At 40.1% G+C, this 21,942-nt stretch overlaps 1 protein-coding gene across 6 annotated transcripts in view; it reads right to left on the reverse strand.

Moving 5' to 3' along the window:
* The window catches only part of Cntnap4 (contactin associated protein family member 4), a 279,704-nt gene that overhangs the window by 118,634 nt on the left and 139,128 nt on the right, over positions 1–21,942 (reverse strand). For all 6 annotated transcript variants that reach the window (XM_059262549.1, XM_059262550.1, XM_059262553.1 and 3 more), the window contains exon 4: positions 11,047–11,194. In XM_059262549.1, coding sequence (XP_059118532.1) covers positions 11,047–11,194 — 148 coding nt within the window. The remainder of the gene's footprint in view (positions 1–11,046; positions 11,195–21,942) is intronic.

Consider the following 21,942-nt stretch of genomic DNA (forward strand, 5'->3'; position numbering starts at 1 on the left):
GGCTGTGAATAGACAGAGGTAAAGTCAGCAATAGGCTGAGGGGCCGTTCATGACTCCTGTACTTAAATATCAATCTGAACTAATTTTCTGGGTAGCTGAAACCCTTAGCATCTACTCTGGCAAGGGCTTTTCAGTGAGTCGTGGGAAGATACAAGTTATATTTCAGTCTCTGGCTTTATTGGAGACTTCTGTAGTGTGGTCAAATTCACCTAAGTACCTGGTTTCCTTATTTGGAAGATAAAGAGGTTAAATTTCATGTTTCATATTACCAAGGGGCTATGGAGATCAAATGGAAGTACCACAGGGTCCCAACGTTGATGACAGCAATACCATTTTGACAGGAATATCTACAAGCGTTTATTCACCTTGAAGATGTCTCTTTCCTTTAATATACTGTTACATTTTGAATGTAATGAATTTGTGCTTTTATGTATTAACTTATTGTTTAGTTTATATCAAAATATTTTAATTGAATTTATTTATTTTGCATACTGACCACAGTTTCCCCTCCCTCTTCCCACTCCCTTTGCCCACCTCCCTTCCGCCTCCCCCAACCACTCCTCCTCTGCTTCTGTCCCAAGAGAGGCAGGCCTCCCATGGGTATCATCAATGCACGGTATATCCAGTTGTGCTGGGACTAAGCACATATATGAAGAGGACATAGGTTGGTACCATGTAGACTCCCTGATTGTCACTTCAGACTCTGTGAGTTCCTATGAGCCCAGGCTAGTTGTTCTTATAGCAAAATATTTTTAAAGATTTATTTTTAATTATGTGTAGGTATCTGTGTTAGGTTTGTGCACATGTGTGCAGTGTCCTCAAAGACCAGCGAGGGCATCAGATCCCCTGGAACTGGAGTTACAGGCAACTGTGTGCCTCCTGATGTGGGTAAGGCGAAGGGAACTTGGGCCTTCTGAAAGAGCAGTATATGCTCTAACCACTGGGTAATCTCCCTAGTACCTATATAAAAATAGTTTTCATGCATCTATTTATCAATTGTTATTACACATGAACTATGCCACATGCCACCATGGAAGCCACTATTTCAGCAATGGATCACATCCTGTCCTCAAAAGTCCTCCAGTCCTAAGGAACAGACACTAATCAATTTACCGAGCCCAGAAGAACTTTCAAATTGTAAATGATAAAGGAAAGAAAAGAACAGAGTTACAGAAAAGACTAGAGTGGATGTATTTAAATTAGATCTGCTGTTGTGGTATTATGCTGAATAGGTGAACACATATATAAATGGATGTCAGGCAAGGAAATGAAAGACAGTGAGTGAGTGCTGTTGGGAAGATGGAAAAGGCTGAAGGGATAACATTGAAAAAGAAAACGGAAATAACCCACAGGAAGTGCCATTTCCCGCGGGTCCCATGACCATGGGAAGACCTATTTCTGGGTTTCTGTATTTTGTTTTTCTCTTCCTCTGAGGAATTTACCACTGAACCTCAGGTATGGCCATCACTTCTCAATCAGTGTCTTCTGGTTCAAAGCCCAATATGTATAACAATTCCCTGTAACAGGCAGGACTTGAATCCTAAGGGCGGCCTTCCCAACACTACATGGATGCTACAAGTCTAGAACTGTCCTCTGCAACTACTCCTTTCTCCTGGGTATTTCACTTAGGCACACAGTGTTCAAGAATCAGCCAAGGATTGGTGTGAGGGTGGGTGCTGGGGGAAGCATGCAAAAGCTGGAGCTCTCCGTTGATAATCTTCTTTTGAATATTCCTTTCTCAATTTCTAGCCTCTCTGAGGACTTGAAACTCTGACCTCTGTCTCCTAAGTCTAGAATGACAGGGAAACCTTCTGCTTGTCGTTAGAAAATGCCAGCTGACTGAATCTCCTAGAGTGTGCTTCTTGGCTTTATAGAATCAAATGGTTCCAAGTTTCTACCTGCATTAAATGGATTTCAGAGCTCTGAGGTAGTTTATAAAAATATCTACCTAGTATATTTACTTGTTATGGGTAGCAAGTTAACCCAATTAAAGCTATTCTGACTCAACATACCAAAAAGGAAAGTCATTGATCCTTTTTTGAACATTTGTAGTTACTGTAATCCATTCATTTATCCAAGGTTACCAAGTGAGCATATTTTCAATACTACCATTTCTTTATATTATTTCCTAGTTAAAAGGAAAAAAGAAACACTCTTTTCTGTTGTATTTGATTACCTCATATCATAGACTATGATAAAAGACATACTAGAGGTTATGAAAGAACTGTAACTTTCACTTCTTTTATTGGTTTTAAAAATAAGAATTTGGAACCTTAATATCTCTCCTATGTGACTAATGAGGCTGTTAAAATGATAATCATGGGACCAGTGAGATAGCTCAGTGGGTAAGGGGCTTGCTGCCAAGTCTGATGACCTAAATTCAATTAATGGGACCCACATTGTGGAAGGAGGGAACTACCTCCCACAAATTGTTCACACACACACACACACACACACACACACACACACACACACACAAATGTAGGATTTATATAGGCATGGCTAGTAAGATAGTTCAATGGTTAAAATTCTTTAAAATTCTTTGTGCTCTTGCTGAAACTCCCCAATGTTTCCCAGCACTCATATCCAGCAGCTAAGAACCACCTGTAACTACATTCCAAGACATCCAACGCCCTCTCCTGGCCTCCATGGATGCTTCACTCACATGCACATTGAAACACACACACACACACACACACACACACACACACACACACACACACACATAATTTTTAAAACTCAAAATTAATCTTAAAAAATAAGTATTATCATGAACCCCTTCATTTAAATATACTTTATATATTTTGAAGATTTATAGATTCCTTTTATTCATACTAAATGCTTCTGTTGTGGGATGGTATGAGCCTTTTCAATTACTTCTGAATTCTTCAGAGACAGTTCTGATGGATTTTCACAATTTTCCTTTATCTCTTTCTAGTGTTATAATGCAGTGTGTGGCAGTATTAGTAGAACACTATTTACCAAGCAAAAATATTAGAACTATCCAAAGCTATACAGAGAATGAGAGAATTTGTCTGCTAAATTTTGCACTGACTGTAAGCTTTGTTCCTTTTAAACTTTGACACAAACTAGGATCCTTCAGCTATGTCTGACAGAATGAATAGTCAGACAAGGAGCTGTGTCTAAGATAGCTGGTCGAACTTTCAGCACCTACCATAAGAAACTTGTTCAATAAATATGTAGTTAACTCAATTACAACTTTCTTTTTTCATAAATAAACTGCTTTTAATTTCTTGTCCTAACTAGACACATCACAGAAGGGATCAGAGTCCTTAAAACAGAAAATTACTGCCATGCTCTCTTTGAGTATTATGGTGGTTTAAATAAAAATGTCCCCCACTGGCCCATAAATTTGAATGTTTAGTTATCAGGGAGTGGCATTATTTGAGAAGGATGGAAAGGCATGGCCTTTTTGGAGGAAGTGTGTCACTGAGGGTGAGTTTCAAAGGCCCACACTAGGCCCAGTATAGATCTCTTTGCCTGAGGATCAGGATGTAGCTCTCAGCTACTGCTCCAGCACCACGCATGCTGCCATGCTCCCATGCTCCCATGATGATCATGAACTAACCCTCTGAAACTGTAAGCAAGCCCACAATTAAATTCTTTCTTTTATGAGAGTTGCCTTGATCATGGTGTCTCTTCACAGCAATAGAACACTGGCTAAGACAAATATTATCTTCACATTGGTAAATATCTGTTTTGTCAGGAGTCTTTATTATACTGCCTATGTTTTCTAAGCTGAAATCTACTGAAGATATTATTATACTCTGGATCTTAAGTGTTTTCTAAAGGTCTATGCAGTCACAGCTTGCCTCTTGATATTAGAAAATGATGAAAACAATAAGAAATACAGCCTAATAGTCTTCTAGTCTTTCAGCATGCCTCAAAAGGCACTGTAGACCCTTGGTTTCCTTCTTTTCTCTCTTTTATTCATGTTCCGACTATGAGATGAACATACTTTGCCACATGCTGTTGCAAGAAAGCTCTGCTTTAACCCAAGCCCCAAATCAACAAGCCAATAGATCATGAGCCATACTTCCAAAACAGCCAGAGCAAGCCTTTCCTCTTCTTGAGCTGATGATCTCAAGTGTCTATTACAATATTGGGAAGCTAGCTCACAGTGTATAATTCTAGTCTTCAGTATTCGGGTTATTGCTAAATGCACATTTCTATTTTTTTTAAGTTAGCATGAGCTTTTTAATGATTGACTTATGTTCCCTTCAATGAATAAAGCCCATAATTTTCTCTTACATAGTCAATATTTAAGCAATTAAACACCATAATTCAGTACTTTTCTACATTCGTTCTCATCAAGTCTTCTCATTGACTTCTCCCTGTGTCCTATTCCTGATTGTCAGGAGTTGAACATGCTACTTGGCTGATGCGAGAAGCCTCCTGAGGCTCACCAAAATGTTCCCATTCACTCCTCCATCTATCCAGAAGATTGGTGTCAGAAAGGAAATTGTTGTGCACCAGTACAATGAGGACACACTGTGGAGAAGAAAGGCTGTTTTGTGACAGTTGAAAACATCTCTTGGTCTGAAAGTGGGGTATCAGGAAAGTAGAGAGAAACTGTTACTTGCTGAGGAAAGAGAATGAGTAAGGTAATTATCTAGGTGGAGAAGGAAGGCCAAGTACGGAGCAATAGCTCTGGGCATCATGCAAAGCCCCTAGGGCCAGAAAAATTGTGAAATTGTGGCATGTCACAGCAACTGAAATTAATTCAGTATGGCTAAATAGTTGGATATTTTATTGTAGCAGAGAAAAAAAAAGGACCATGGCTACAAAGTAAGGATGCTTGCTCAAGATTACAGAATTTTAAGTGCAGACTAAGGAAAATTTCCCATGCAATCTATTCACAATTATGAATGTTACATCCTGTGATTTAATCTATACTCCCTAAGGGTGTGTGAGCTATATTCCCTTTCACCCAGTTATTTTCCCAGACCCGCCTTCATTTGCACCCTTGTACTTGTCTTTGGAACACATAGTATCCCCTCATCCAAGCATCAAAGACTTTATTTTCTTTTCCTTCCTGTCTTCCATCACTCATGTCCTTCCATCCATCTCTTCTCTGGATCTATAAGTGTGTTCACAACTGCAGGGGCCAACATATCCAAAATTTATACTTTCCCTTTGATGCCATAAAATTTAGCTTCTGCTTCACTTATTACTCAGGAGACAACTTTGGGTTTACTGACACTAAAGTAGAGCAGGCTCTTAGATACAAATTTTCTACACACCTGGCATCCCTTTAGAATCAGTTGTTGCTCTAACATGTTGGGGCAAAGGGCAATAAAATTACATACGGGTCTCACAATAGTCATTTTACCCAAAATGATCACAGGACAGCTTGAGTCTGTAACTTTAGAAGGCACATGTATTACACAATATGGAAAGAAGCTGGCATAAAAATGCAAAAAAATAGGGCTCATTGGGTAAAGGTGCTTGCTGCCAAGCCCAACAACCTGAGTTTAAGCCCTGGGATCTATGTGGAAGAGAGAACTGACTCCTGAAAGTTGTCCTCTGACCTCCACATGTGCACAATAGTACACACACACACACACACACACACACACACACACTATGATAAAATATATTAATTATATGAATTAATTAAGTAAATGTATGAAGGGTCTGCTCTCATTGTAGAGAAGCATTCCAATTTTTCAAGACACAAGTAGTTGTTGAAACTTAGCACTTCATTATTTTATTAGCAGTGACACAGGGGGAACACTTTTTGATTTACTAAGAAGTAAATTTATGTATGTTTCAGTTCTATAGTGTCAACCTAAAGACTTGGAGTGGCTCCATATTTCATAGGCACTTAAACTCAATGAGTCAACAACAGGATTAATTATCCCTCTGTTCTCTTCCACAGCTATTCATTCTCTGGTGCCCTGTTCCAGTAAATGATACCCCCTTCCAGTTTTCCAGATGCAATGACTCAGTGTTCTATCACACTGTGACCAAGCTCTGATGTTTCAGTATCCTCAGTAGACTCCTGACTCTGACCTTCTCCCCGTTTGTGGATTGCTGCTCCAGTGTGGTACACCAGTTGTCCTACACAGATAACATCAAAAGCCTCCAATTCTGCTTCTATGTACATATTTAACCCTTCAACCTGTAACCTTCATTTCAGTCTGAGTCACCATTCACAAATGCAAACTCATCCTTTAGCCTAAGGAATGATGCCTCCTATGAGGGGCTGGCACTTCCCATATCAGCTGACTTAATTAAAACAACCTCCCCTCAGATATGCCCGCAGTCCAGCTCAATATAGACAACTTATTCACTGAAACTCTCTTCCTGGGAGATTCTAAGTTGTATAAAGTTGACAATTAAAGCTAATCATTCCACAATCCATCAACTCTCCTTCCTGTATTTGCCTGAGTGGAATCATTTCTTCTATCTGGGATCTCCTCCAAGCTTACTGTGTGAAAATACATCTTGATTTCAAAACATACTGTTATCAACCTCTTTTATTAACTTCAATCTTTGTCCCTCGTGTTTATAAGCTATAGTATTTCACAAGCTACAGTACTTTGCTTTGATGAGTACAATGTATTTCAACATTGCACTGTCTATTTACTTAATAAAATATATACTATTTTAGAATGTCTCTCTATAGACATTTTATAGAATTTCTCCATACCCAATATATAGTAAAGTTCTCTCTAAGGAAAATGTCAGTATATACTTATTTGTGAATAGATGCAGGATCCAAGTTAATTAGGAAGAGCACTAATTTTGAAAAGTGATATCATTCATTTTAGATCTTGGTCTAACATGTGCTGTCTGATCTTGGACAAAGTTCCTAATTTGTCTGTGGTCCACTTTCTTCCATGTCAGATGTAAGGCACTTTGATGTTTACTGATCTTGAATGAATAGCACAAAGTCTGCCCAGGAACTATGTTATATGAGTGTGCTTGGGAAGAAGCAATCAGAAGAGGCTTGTTTCACTGGGCATGGATGGGCATTCTATGACTGTTATCCAGGAGGGAGACCTTGCCCTCACCCCAAATACCATTGCTTCCTATTTATAGATGTTGTAGGAGAATGTCCTCCTATGTCTAGAGAAAATGCAGTCTGATCTTGTCTACACTACTCAAAAGAAGTGGCAAACAAAATCAAAGAACTGTTTGCTTATGCTGAAAATATCCAGGATCCTCCATTCATAAATGGGAAAAGCCAATGGTTCCAATTATTTCTGTGCCCAGTGACTGAAAGCAAGTCTATGGCTCATTAGACAGAAAATTCTGCTTGTCTCCTTCTATTCTTGCATAAAATGGTGATATTCATGTACATACTTCTATGTGCTGTTCAAACTAAATGAGAAAATACCTATAAATAATGGTCTTTGGTTCATAATAACTGTTCAATACTTGGCTTTATGATATCATGTGCAATCAATTAATACTCAAGCAAGGATGATGGAATAAATAGTTTGAGAATGTGAACGTGATGATTATTCAATTGAAAGATTAAAGTTAATATGATCCAGCCCATTCCTCAACATCACATACATCCAAGCCAATTTTACGTTGGTTTCTGGCTCTCTGGGAGAGTACCTTTCCATTAAACATATTACTTTGTGTCTTTTAATAATTTAAAACTATGTATCCATCATTTTACACGGGCTCTTGTCATACCATTTTACTCTGTGTAGTTGAGCTTAAAATCTACTACTACTTAAATCATGGATCAGTGAGAAAAGAAAACTGATTGGCAGGTGGGGAATGTACTTTTCCTCAAAGCATCAAATGTAATCACAACAAAATGAGTGTTTCAAAGCGTTATGGGCCTAGGACAGTAGGGAAACACTTAGGTTATCCTGAGTCACGTGGCATCAAAAAGAACAGTATTACAAACAATAATTAGGTGTCAACAAAATAGCATTGAATTTACAGGCAAAACTCAAAAGGTATCAAGTATTGAAAGTGGTCAGATTGTTTCATTTCCCCAAGACTCAGTTTACCCTGGGAAATGTAAGAATTATTTAGAATGTCTCTAAAAAATGATCCATGTCACAGTGTATCCACAATCAGTGTCAGTTCTTACTCTGCTGTAGTAAATATTTTTGCAAAATGAACACTCCATAGAGAATACAATTGTCAATACAAAATAGTCTGATATCTGTTCCATTGTTTATCCACCACGCATGCATGAGTTTGGCTAACCTCCAGCATCTAAAGACATAGGCTAGTGATATGGAACCATAGTAGAGCACTTGTCTAGTGCATATCAGGTGCTGTAATAATAATAATAATAATAATAATAATAATAATAATAATAATGTTAGAAATAAGACTATTTGTCCAAGTTCTGGCTTCTACAACTTGATTAGGGTAGGCTGTTTTTCAAAGGGTGATTTTTTTTTCCATGTCTGAAAATTATGAAATGAGGAACAAACATACCAAGAGCAGCTAAGCTGGACTGTGGAAGCCAAGAAAGCCAGCAGTCCAGCTGGGCAGATGGTAAGAAGAAAGCTACCCTGGAACTCAGTTGTGTGATCCAGCAGCTGCAGGGAGCAAAAGCCTGAGTCCCAGTCTCTAGGAGACTTGGCTACAAACTCAGCTTTGCCACTTCCTATCTGTGCAGCCTGAGCAAGTCAACCATCCCAAGCCTTAGTTCTCTTTTGTGAAATGGAAAATAGAGGCACTATCTTGTCATAATTACCTGGGTCCCTTTGAGATGTCATGAATGTCTTTGTATAGTGTCTATAAGAAGCACTCAATAAATTGGATAACTCAGTTCAGATTCCCAGAACCCATAAGAAAAGCCAGCCACAATGCCATATGCCTCTAGTCCTAACACTCAGAAGGCAGACATGGAAGAATCTATAGGCTCCCTGCAAAGGCAGTCTAGTGGAATCAGTGAACTCCAGGTTCGGTGAAAGACTGGCCTCAAAAAAAAGAGTAATTGAGAAAGAGCCCTGATACCAACCTCTGGCCTCCACACACGGACACATGCACCCACACATACATAAGCATGCACAAAAACACATACACATGTTCCACATACACACAAAGAAACACCCTAGTGCATATAGTAAGCACTCAGGCAAGTTCTATTTTTAGAATTAGAAATACTAATGCTGTTAATATTGCTACCAGTGCGGTTTCTTTCTTTCTTTCTTTCTTTTCTTTTCTTTTTTTTTTTTTTTTTTTGGTTTTTCAAGACAGGGTTTCTCTGTGTAGCTTTGCGCCTCTCCTGGAACTCACTTGGTAGCCCAGGCTGGCCTCAAACTCACAGAGATCCGCCTGGCTCTGCCTCCCGAGTGCTGGGATTAAAGGCGTGCGCCACCACCGCCCAGCTCAGTGCGGTTTCTAATTGAATTACTGTTCCATCAGACATCATTATAATTGTTCTAGGGGCGTGAAGGAAAAAAAATGTTGATTGATGATGGCATTGGATACTAGGAACATCATTAAAATATACAAGGAGCTGCAGGCAGTCTATACAATATGATCTCTCGGCCCAACACAGTTTTTAAAACTTCATCAATGGTCTGGAGAGATGGCCTCCCAACTAAGAGTTCTGTCCCCAGAACCCACATTAGTCAGTTCACAGCTGGAACCTGATGCCCTCTTCTGACCTCCATGGGCACCTGCACACATGTGCACATACCTACACATAGACACACAATTAAAGTAACCATAAAAATCTTTAACGACTTCATCAAGTCATCTGACTTCTTTATGACCTTTGTTTTTCTTTTCTTTTGGGAAAGGGAGGCAGAACCTAGCCAGGATAGTATCCTAAAGTGATAGATGACATATGAAATAAGAAACCTTTAGTGGCTAAAAAAGAAGTAAATACATGTTTGCTTGAGGAATGATGATGTAGTAAAATTGAACAGTACTGAGTTCTTATTCTGGAGTTTCCCATGTATTAATGGTAAGACATTGGGTCAATGTCTGAATTTTCTGAAACCTCAGATTGTTTGTCTGATTACTGTAGATCATGTTAACCAATTCACTGCTCTATAATAACAGAGCCCCTACCAGGGCGGTGTGGCTTGAGGTGGACTATCAATAACTCTTAGGTCCCTTCCCCACAAGAACATGTAATAAAATGCCTCATTAGGGGGAGACAGTGAAATCTGTGGTTTCTGCCTTTTTTATGTGAAGATATTTCAAACACATTTTATATTCTGGCAGAGGTCTTGGTTGTCTCTTTTAATTTATGCTGAGGGCATGGCACATTTAAAAATGAATTCCTTGGCATATTATTTTAGTCTAGAGAGAAAAATACTCAGCTTTCATAACAGCTGGCTGGTCATACTAGATGGACTGTTGTCTCTTTTCTTAACATCAGGGTACTGACATGAAGCTTTAAGTAACCCACTGAGGGAGATGCAACTGAATACTTAGACCTACTTAATAATGATAGTTTTGTAAGAAATGGGTATACACACACACACACACACACACACACACACACACACACACCGATGCTTTTGTAAAACCATAAACTGTTTTGTGCAATGCCTATAAAGAAGGACTTAAGGGGCTGGAGAGGTAGCTCAGTTGACGTCTCTAGCACCCACGTAAAAAGAGAGGCCCAATGGTACCAGCCTTGTAATCCCAGCACTGGGGGTGGGTTGGGATGGGGAATAAAGACAAGCATATCCCTGAATCACACTGGTCAGCCAACAGCAGAAGCAATGAGCTCCAGATCAGTGAGAGATAAGATAAAGAGCAATCACACACACACACACACACACACACACACACACACACACACACACACACTCTTGCACGCACACACACATGCACAAGCACACAATGGGAAGAGAGAAAGCACACACACACACACTTCATCTCTAAGTTAGATGTTAAAGTTAAATGCTCCTGTAAATATTGGCATGTGTGGTCACATGAATGGTTTCCCACTAAAATCATTCCTGGCTGCTGTCTCTCTTCATACCTACGAAGTTGATTTATTTCAGTGTGCAGTGTGGCTTTTCAAGCACCTTCTTTGATATCTGTTTCAATGTGCTGGGTAAACAAAACACTTACGGTATGCACACCCGAACACCTCAATTCGCATTCCAATTCTGCCCTTGGGGTTCCATTCTAGAGGGATGAAGCGCAGAAACCTGGCTTTGATTGAAGGCTGGAGTCTATAGTACACAACGCTGTCTGCATTCGAGTTTCCAGCAAAACCCTGGAAGAAAAGGGAAAGAAGGAACTCAGGGTATCTGGAGACTGCCAGTGTCACCTGTAATGACTATCTGTGTGCACACCCAGCCTTTACCTTTTCTCCTGTGAAAAGTGCCACTTTAAGGAAATCAGATGAACAGTTTTGTCTCTCCATCCACAGAAGTGACTGTTACCTACTTTTCTTTGTATTAAGAGAAGTTTTAAATTACATCATACCCATTAAATCAGCTTTCAACTATGATACCCTCAATAAAAATTGCTTCTGCAAAACACAGATTAAATGTAAAAGTGTGCGTGCCTGCGGCTGCCAGCACTGCAAACAGCATGGAAAAGCCGAGAAAATAATCTCTCAGTATTGAAAAACTATTACCTGATTCAGCAAAGAAATTGCTCACCTGCTTCAGCTATTGCACTTTCTCAGCTCCCTCATTAGCATAAACAAAAGCCTCCCCCAAGTAGGAACCAGGCTCCCTCTCCCAGCTGCTCAGCTTCATCAGCACACTGCCTCATACACGTCCAGAGCTGTAAAGGGGAACTGGAAGCGATGAGAATTTGGAAAGACCTGTGATTAGACTTACAGACTCTGGCCCCGGAAAACTAGAGAGACCTTTGGAATGATGCTAAGCCAGCACAGTCAAATTGCAGATGAGGAAATTAAAGGTCAGAGAGGTGGGAAAAAAATCTCTGGCGTCTGCAAAACCATTACACTGAGTGAGCCCGTGCTGGTTCCTTCCACAGTATTAGGGCTCATTCGCCAATGTAGAGCTTGCCTGCAAACATACACAGAACTCAATGTCTTAGCCACTTCTTAAAACATTTTTAAAGATTCATTTGTTTTTATTTTATGTGTGTGAGTGCCTGCATGCATGTATGCAAGCCATGTACATGTCTGGTGCCTGGGAAGAGCAGAAGAGGGCACTGGATCCTCCGAAACTGGAATTACCATTGTGAGATTCCGTATGGGTGCTGGGAACCATAGCCGGGACATCTGCAAGAGTAGCAAGCACTCTTAACTTCTGAGTCCTATCTTCGGCCTGGGCCATTTTTATCTTCCCTAGCATGGGACTTCATGTATGAAGACATCAGCATGAAAGAGAAGTTGTTTCCATCGTTTATATTTCATCTTTATTTCTTCTCCACCTGTCTCCTCCAACACTTCTTATCTTCTCCTTCATTCTCCTCCTACTGATTTTTTTTACACTGTCACAAATTGGTTTATGTGGGAAAGACAGGAATGATGCTATTTCAGATGCAGGCTCATGATGATAAAGGACCAGGTACAAATGCTAAGATGCAGGCAGCTGGTTCCATGATTACTACTTGGTACTAGTACTTACCAAAACAATTTCTGATTCATTATAAAGGGAGTATTGCATGTTTAAATATCAACTTAATTTGATTCCCTTAGCAATCATTTCATATCCTCCTGCTTTGTCAGTATCCCATTCACCCAGTTTTCAGGCTGTCATGCCGTAAGCATTTCCACAGATGTACAGATTAGCTACCTGCAAATTAAATCTGAAATCTGGGTACCGTGATCTTCAATCCTCACCACTTGATTGTCTTTGGAACCAGGTATAAAAAAAATTTGGGGGGTTCTTCTATGACAGGGTTTCCAAAAAGTATGATTGACCCAGAATGTGGGTGATACCTCCAATGGACTGGGATCCTTGACTGAATAAAAACAGGAAATGGGAAAAGCAAGCTGCACATTTGTCAGTCTCTGCTTCCTGACCAAGGCTCTAGCTGCCATGGCTTCCACTCTATGATGGAGTTACTCTCAAACTATAAACCAAAAGTAAACTCTTCCCCTCACTTACTTCTTGATGAGTATTTGGTCACAACAATAAGAAAAGCAACTAACATAGCGTGTCTTACCATCCCTCCTACGACCACCCAGTTCCACAAAGCATGCTCTCATCAGAACTATCATCAAAGCTTGTTCTTGGACCTTCCATTCTTCTGTTTCCTGCCTCCATTCACACCCCTACTTGTGGAGAGCCACAGAGGTTTCCTAGTGAGAACTTACTCAGGGTCAGAGACTCTGGGCTTGCTTTACCCAGCAGGGCTGCATAATGGTGTGATTTGATCATGGGCAAGTTTACCAGGTGTTTGTAGAAGGGTCTACACTTGGCTGTACAGTGTGCTTCAATCTTGTAAGGGGGAGCCCTTTTGTCTCTTCCCTTAGCATGTTATAAAAAGCCCTTTTCAATAAAGGATGGGGCTAGTGGGTATTGAACCAGGCCCTCCCAAAGCTATCCTATGCTTCTGTCTTTCTTCTTGTGGTCTAGGTCTCTCTTTCTATCATTTCCTAATTCCTCTCTCCTTCACCTAAGAACCCTTCAAAAGGTGGGAACTGGACTCCCACCCCCACTCTCAATGCTTTCTTTCCCTAGTGATCAGCCAGTAATATTTGGACAGAATTACAGTACCTCCTCCCCGTGCTTTCTTTACTTCTCAGCAAAGCCCAAACTCCTCATCAAGTGTGACAACCACAACTGGGATGTAGCCCCATGGAATCTCTTTGAAAAGGCCTGACTCAATCCTGGTTAAGTTCTTTGCATGGCAGGCAACTGTGTACAACCACTTCCTCTTGTCAAGTCTTGTCTATCTATACAGCATCCACCTGAGACAGAATTTCTCTTGATCACAGCTTCCAAGGTCTCCCACATCAGATCTTCCATTTTTACTTTCTTTTTACTTGTTTCTTATAATTTGCAGGAGAAAGGGTCTTCCCCTGCTTACTATTTTTTGGTTTTTTTTTTTTATCTTACCCTATTAGCAGGACCTTAACTAGCCTGCAGCTATAACAGTGAACTCCCTGCCTGGCTCAAGGTGACTCTCAGCAAGACATTTGGACATTTATATCTGAGGAAGAGCAGGCTTGAAAACAAAATTAAACAAAGTTCAGCAGGCTTCTCAGTTCCTGGACCTCTCAGAGTACGGCCAAACCTAACAAGACCATGTGCTGTGTTGCTTATGACATGGAATGATCCAGCATGTCTCAGATGTACTAGATCACAGAAATGTTCTTCCCTCACTCTTCAACATCCTTGTAGATTATAGCTGTTGTTTTGAAGAGCCCCTGCCTGGGCTGGTGCTGTCTCCCAGAACGTAAGTAGAACACAGTTTAACCCTGCAATCCTTGGACTCTGACCATCAAGCCATTTTAGAAAGTTCCACCATTTCCTGTTTCACTGGTCAAAATATTTCACTAAGGATTAGGAAAGAAAGATTATCACACTAGCAAAAGCCCCATTCTCCCTTATCTCTACACTACAGTGGTTTCCATTTCTGTGCAGGTCATGAGCACCTGCCTGAAAATTGGATGTCCATGTAGTCTAATTTTTCTTTTAGGATGGTCAAGGCAGGGCACAATCCCCCAACTTGAACTACTTGCTAAAATTTTCAATGCAGATCCCCAGGCACTGGTGTGTATGTGTGTGTGTGTGTGTGTGTGTGTGTGTGTGTGTGTGTGTGTATGGGGGGTATAAGTGCATGTATCTGTGTCTGTGTGTGTATGCATATGCATGTGCACACATGTATATGCACATGTCACACAGACATTAGGCATTGATATGTGTTTGTATGTGAACATATGTATATGCATCTGTTATGATGATCCCGTATATGAGCACATGTATATGCAAGTATCATGAAGACCCATATATTCATATGTTATGCATACCCTAGCACATATACACTTACACACTGCTGTGCACAGATGCATGTGCATCTGAACAAGCTCTCCATCCACATCAAGGCAATGCGCAGCCAGGGCTGAGAGCCTGGTCCCCAGATACCAGATTCTACGTGCTGTCTATCAGCTCATCTCATAGCTTTGATTCTAGTTCCTGGGTGCCACTGGCAGACTAATGTAATCTGTAATTATAATCCCTTTCCAAGTGAACAGGTGGATGGTTAATTAGATGACCTTCCAAAAGATATCACATTTCCCCCAAAAATTAATAGAATTTCACACATTCAGAGAGATGCACTACAAGGATTGCAGCTTCTTAAGGGACTAGGAGGAAAAGATTCTCCTATTGACAGTGATAACAGATGGGTAAACGGCATGGGAACTTATGTGGATGGCAATGTTTGGTTTTTTACCTGATTCACTTATAGGTTATTTAAATTTTTAAACAGAGTGTAAATATAAAATATACCATTTGCATACATAATACAAATATCTTCAGTTCTCTTATAAAATTGTAAGACTGAAGATAGTAGAGCCTGGGCTTTTTAAGTAAGCTGGCATTCTTTTTATAATTATTTTTAAAATTAAGACATTGCTATAGGAAGTATAGGCAGTGGAGTGGCTGGCGGAAGCATTATTTAGGAACACTCGGGCACCTTAAAATCTTTCCACTGCAAAGTCATTTGGAAAAATATAAGATTACTATTTCTCACATCAAAAACAGACTGACAGTATTTGCTTTCTGTTGTCCGATCTGTTTACCTTTTTTAAATCCCCAAATAACCAAGACTCAGTTTTAGATTCAATGCTTACAGAGGAAGTTTTCAGAACATCTGTGAGGGTGCAGGATTGATCCTGCATTACAGTATTACAGTAAAGGAAAGTTTTAAGGCCCATTTTCAGGTGTTAAATGCATCTACTTTGCCTAGGAGACACTCTTCAATCTGTTATGGAAAAAAAATGTCTATTTGTATACCATCAAAATTCCATTAAAAAAAAAAAAGATTTCTTTGTTGGTTTGTTTTCTTCTTTGAGAAGGACTGGAGCTCACTATGTAGCCAAGGCTGGCCTCAAACTCAGTATCCTCCCGCTTCAACCTCCAAGTACTTGGATCTAGGTACCTGAAAGAAATACTTGAATTTAAATGTCTTTTTCTCTCTCTTTTCCTTATTTTTTTTTTAATTCTTGAGATTGTATTTTAGTTACATTTCTCCTTTCTCTTTACTTCTTCTTCTTCAAAAAAAAAAAATGCATTACCTGAACAAATTTATTCTGTCCTTTCAAGAGTTTGGTTTGTAGTCAGACTCCATGAGGTGCACTTTAGAAATTCAGGAAGTTCCTTTTCCCACCTCACAGGTGAGAGCTATGAGAGGGGCCAGAGTCTCCATTTCAAATGCGTGCTCTTGTGATCAGAATATGAAATGTCTCCCTCAGGCTCCTGGTTTGAGCACTTGTTCCCTAGGTCCACCTGTTCCATATAGTAAAAGGTTTTAGAGATGGGGACTCAGTGGGGAAAGTGGTTATTCAGAGGCTTGTGGACCTTCAAGTCTACAGCACAATCCTGCCTCAGCCATGTCTCTCTTTCTGATCAGCTGAGATGTGAGCAAGCAGCTGCCACTGGCTCCCTCTGCCATAGAACTGCCTGGAGCCATGGCTTACCCTGATTACAACTGTATCCCTCAACCCATAAGTCAAATCAAATCTCCCCCTTGAGTTAGTTACCTCTTGTCAGGCATTTGGTAACAGTGACAAGAAAAGCAGCTAATGTTTTTGGCAAGCTGAGTCTGAGACTGCAGTCTCCCACCCTCTTAGTACAGAGAGAAGTCCTGCTCTTTCCCCCTCCCTATTTTATCTCACAAGTTTTTCCAAGAACGAAAAGAATGTAGAAGGGTCTAGGAGGGTTAAGAAGAAGAATAAGTGATGTCTATTCCACTGGGCTCTACTCACAAACTAGCATAAGCCCAGGAAATTAACCAAGTCTGTTTTGGAGGCTTTGTATTCACTCCAGGCCTGCTCCCCAGGAGGGAATTCATGCCCAGTTCTGTAAGTCAGAGGCACTAAGGGAGAACCTCCTACTATTTTTTTTCCTAAATGGTCATGATGTCAAACTGTCTTCTAAATGCTCCTGTTTGTATCCCTAGATTGGTGCTGCTCTCAGCCTTCATCAGAGAAGGTTCTCATTACAGTGGTCATCAGTTAATACAGAAACCAATAACTGGCCAAAATGCCTAGACTATGCAATGCTCAAGCGATTGTCTCTAAATGCTATATCTATACCACCTACCCAAAAGCTTAGGGAGTGTTTTGAAATATTAAACAGAAAGAAAGAATGCTCGAGCCAGAGGATAGAGGAATGCACAGCAAAAATACATCCTCTGAACACAACATATTCATCATTCCTGAACTCTACTGCAGCTGTGTTGTCTTGCACAACAGGTATACAAGGTTGGGTCCTGCCCATCAAGAGTTCATCATGGATGGGGAAGTGCCATGAGGTTCCACCCCTCCCTGAGGGAATATTAGAAGTTCATAGTTGCTGGAAGAAGGGTTGTCATTTTCTTCAGTGTTGTAGCCACTGACAAGTTGCCTATATTCCAGTAAGTAGCATCCCACCCAGGCCCACCCAGGCAACTCTAGACTCAGTGGGTCACACTCACAGAAAGAAGACTGGAAAGCAGGGGAAGGGCTTGTTGGGAAGAAGAAATGTTTTAGTAGAAGAGCAAAAGGAATAAGAGGGGCAGATAAGGATGAAAGTGACTAAAATCCATTATACACAAATATAAAACTATCAAAGAATTTTTAAAGTATATTTCCCATCATTCTGGTTCTGGAGCCTAAAAAGTCCAAGGTCAAGACTAGAAGATTCACTGTCAGTGAGGGTCACTTCCTCACTTGTAGACTCTTACCTTTCTGCTCACATTCTAGAAAAGACAAAGGACCTCCCATAGCACCCAAGTGTCTTTCATAAAAGCACTGATTCCACTGCCATGAACACCCTAGACCTAATCACTTCCCAACAGGCCCTTCCCACTGAATGCCACTGCCTTAAAGATTAGGATTTCAACATGCAAAGCTTGGAGGAGGCAAGCATCCAGATTACAGCACGAAGCAACTGTGTTCTGCATTATCAATTTAAATGTCTTCAGCATGAAAATTTGTCACTCAGGGTAGGACACAGCTGAAGCATTTTATGCAGCTTTAATATTGGTGACAACCCTGAGAAGTAGTTATTTTTGTACCCACTTTACAACTGAGGAAAATGAAAATTATAGAGGTTAGGCATCCAGAGTCACACAGCTAGGAAGTGCCTAAGTAAGAATTTAATTCCAGGCTGCTCTGACTCCAAAGCTCATAATTTAGCGAAGTCATCAAAAGGCTTCACTCTAGCAGAACGGGAACGCCAAACACCTACCCTGGAGGAAGTGGGATCTATTTTCTAAAGTGTTTTCCTCTTTCTCATAGTTCATATTTGAAATATTTCATACATCTGAGAATAATGCCACTTAGATTATGGCTGCGCTGGGACTCAGCTCTAGCCACTGAATGGCATAGAAAGAATAAGAGTCTATTAAGCTTTACCTTTTCTCCAATCTACTGGAGAAGGATAAAAACAAGAGACACAGTTCAAAAGACTCTTGCATATAAACAGTAATCCCTCAGAAATATAGAGTGTAAAATGCTATATCATGATGTCATTAAATATGAAAATATCTAGAAGTAAAATTTACAATTATGTGATAAAAATTGAAAGCTTAATTGTACTTTCTTTTCTGGTTGACTTGTTGACTTCCATATTCCATGTGATGTTCATAGGCAACTTAAAAAACCATGATGGGATGTGGCTCAGTGGTACAGTGCTTGCGTAGCATGTACAAGGCCTTGGGTCTGATATTCAGTACTGAAAAAGTATATGCAGCCAAGATAACTCATGAGGTAATGAATTAAAATTTTTCACATGATTTTAAAGAATTTCCTAAGTGATTCTAAAGTTTACGGTGAGGTACAACAGCACTAATTTCTTCTGCAAGTATTAATTGAACAAGCCATGTATAAAAGCCAAGATGTTTAAGAAACTCTTGCCTGTGGCAATTGATAGGGAGCCATGAAACGTCATTGTCATAAATCAGAAACAGGAGACCAGTTATACATAGTTACATGGCAGACTCAGACTGCATATAAATTGATCCAACTGCAGCCAAAATAAACAGCAGCAATAGTAGAAATTCAACACAACAAGCAGACAGGCAAACATGAGAATCCCCTTGTCATTATTGATCTCATTTATTACGAGAATTCCAGTGACCTACGTCTGACCTACACGCGACCTGTTTCCAAATGCAACTTATTTTGCCATTGTCAGTTAACACAGAGACACTGGCTAAATCATGGCCACAGGCTGTCAAATAAAAACCTCTTCTTTATTTGATGTCAGTTATAAATCTTGACTAAATGTGTTTCCCAAGGGGTCCTTTAGCGTTGGAAAGTGCAAAAGAAAAGCAAAGAAAAAAATTTAAAAAAAACTACTGAAAAAACGAGGGATTTGCCAACATGAACCCAGATAAGAAAAACTTGCAAACATTTGTCAAAGAAGACATCATAACCACAGCTACAAAAGAGTGAGTTGACTCAATTTTCAATGTGAAGGTAATTCCTTTGTTTTTATGCTTACATAGTAATGGCAGTCTAAGAGTCTAAAAGGATGTGACATACATACTATTATAGCACTAGACTAGCAAATTCTGGACAAACCCCAAAATAAAAACAAACAAACAACAACCACAAAAACAGAGGTTGAGCCAAAAGTATAGAAATAAATATTCTTACTATAATAGAAGAAAACTTAAAATAGTAATAATAATAATGAGCAAAGGATTCCTGAGGAAGAGAAATAAAAGCTGAGACAACATTTTTAACTCATGAGATTGTAAGTGAAATGTTAGTTTTAGATCCATGAAGGAAAATAATACATATTGAGCCTCCACAGATTTTGTGTCAGAAATTAAAGGCCTACAATTTAGGTACAGAGAGATGGAATGGACAACCCTAGGATCAAGAATAATGTTTCCATTTCTGGGTTGTTTGTTTGGAAAGAAAGACACAGAGAAAGAGTCAGCTAGCATGAGGTAGGGTGGTAGATAGGTAGGTAGGTGAAGAAGATACGGTAGGAACTGAGAGAGGAGAAAAAATATGATGAAAGTATATCATAGGAAAAATTTTAAATAATAACTTTTAAAAGTAAAATTTTCCCTTTTCTCAATTGAAATTGTAGCAAAGTACTCAGTCAGGTTTAGTGCCTCTTGCTGGCAGCAGAAATGGATAGAAAGACCGCTTGTAGGCCTCTAATTACCTGTTCAGTTTTTCTCATTTAATATCTTGCACACATGAGAAAATGTTTAACAGAACCAATGATTATTCTTACAGGAAAATTTACTGTCCTGAAAACACACTGACACAGACACACACACGTCAGCACATGTATACCCACATACACATGAGCACATGTGTACACACACACACACACACACACACACACACACACACACGCACACACACTGCAGGAGCATGAGGTGGAGAATCACACTGCATTCACAGTTAAGAAGGAGAGAGAAATTCTGGTGCTCAGCTCATTTTCTCCTTCTAGTTCTTGTTTTTAATCAAGCTGGGACTCTAGACCAGTGGTTCTCAACCTGTGGGTCATGACCCCTTGAGGAGTTGAAGACCCTTTCATAAGGGTCACCTAAGACCATCCTGCATTTCAGATATTTACAATACAATTCATAACAATAGCAAAAATGCAGTTATGAAGCAACAACAAAATAATTTCATGATCGGGGGTCACCACAACATGAGGAACTGTGTTAAAGGGTCGCAGCATTAGAAATACTGAGAACCACTGCTCTAGATCAAAGGATGGTACCACCCTTATCCGTGATTCTCTTTCCTTCTCAATTAAACCTCTCTGAGAACACCATCACAACACACCCAGAAGTATGTCTCTTGGATGATTCCAAATCCTGTCAAGATGATAATGATAACTAGCTATCACAAGCCCCAACCTAGAACCATATCAGTCAACCCCTTGACCTAAGGTATACCTTGACAACTTCTGGGACCATAAGAAATGAGTGTCTGTTGACAATTTGTTGAAGGCACTTGCACTGACTGATTCACATGAAAAACCACCACCCTGAAATGCAGAGAGACATGATCAGTCAAAGACTGAGATATGTCTACTTGGAACCAATATTTCTGGTCCCCTGGAGAGTGAATAGCTAGTATCGGATGAGTAAAACTTCCTGAGGATCACATTTATGAGCCCTTCACATCTCAAAACCCCTTTCAGACTTCCTATCACAGTCTCCGAGAGTCTGGGTTAGCAGGGGAAAGAGACAATAATCACTGAGTCCTCCACAACAAAATCCAATTAATTCCCTGGGCCAATGTTTTTCCAGATACTGTTCCAACTATAGAGGCTCCTTCAGCCCCTCCAACCTCCCAAACCTTCTGGCCTCACACATGGGAAAGAAGTTAACAGCAACAGGGCTTCCAGAAAACAGACTGAAAAATCAGCACCATAGACGAGGAAGAGTGGAGGACTAGAGAAACCCCAATGAAGGTTGTGCTCTGAGACAAAAGCATTTCAAGGGATGGAATTTAGGAGGAAGGGCATACAACATGACCCCTCCTGCACATGCTGTCATCCAAGACCCTAGTACAATATAGTTAACAACTGGCCATCACTGGGGAGGATCTCAAAGTCAAAAGGTGAGACAGAAGCAATGCATTGAGTTTGAAGCTAAGTGCTTGGCACCCAGGGCACTTGGTGCAAACATTAGACATACCTGAATTTCTAGCAGGATACTATCAGTCCTCACACGAATGACCTGTTGGTGTACACAGCCTTGACTGCTTTCCGCAAAACACCACACAGCTATGCACAGAGCCAACAGAACAATATCCGCTAAGGCGAAATAATTACCTAAAACAAAACCAGATTCATCCATGGCACAGATAGTAGAATTCTATGATCAATGTTAAGGGTTATAACTGAA

Source organism: Peromyscus eremicus, chromosome 5 (assembly GCF_949786415.1).
Source record: "Peromyscus eremicus chromosome 5, PerEre_H2_v1, whole genome shotgun sequence".
In the NCBI taxonomy this organism is placed as follows: Eukaryota; Metazoa; Chordata; class Mammalia; order Rodentia; family Cricetidae; genus Peromyscus; species Peromyscus eremicus.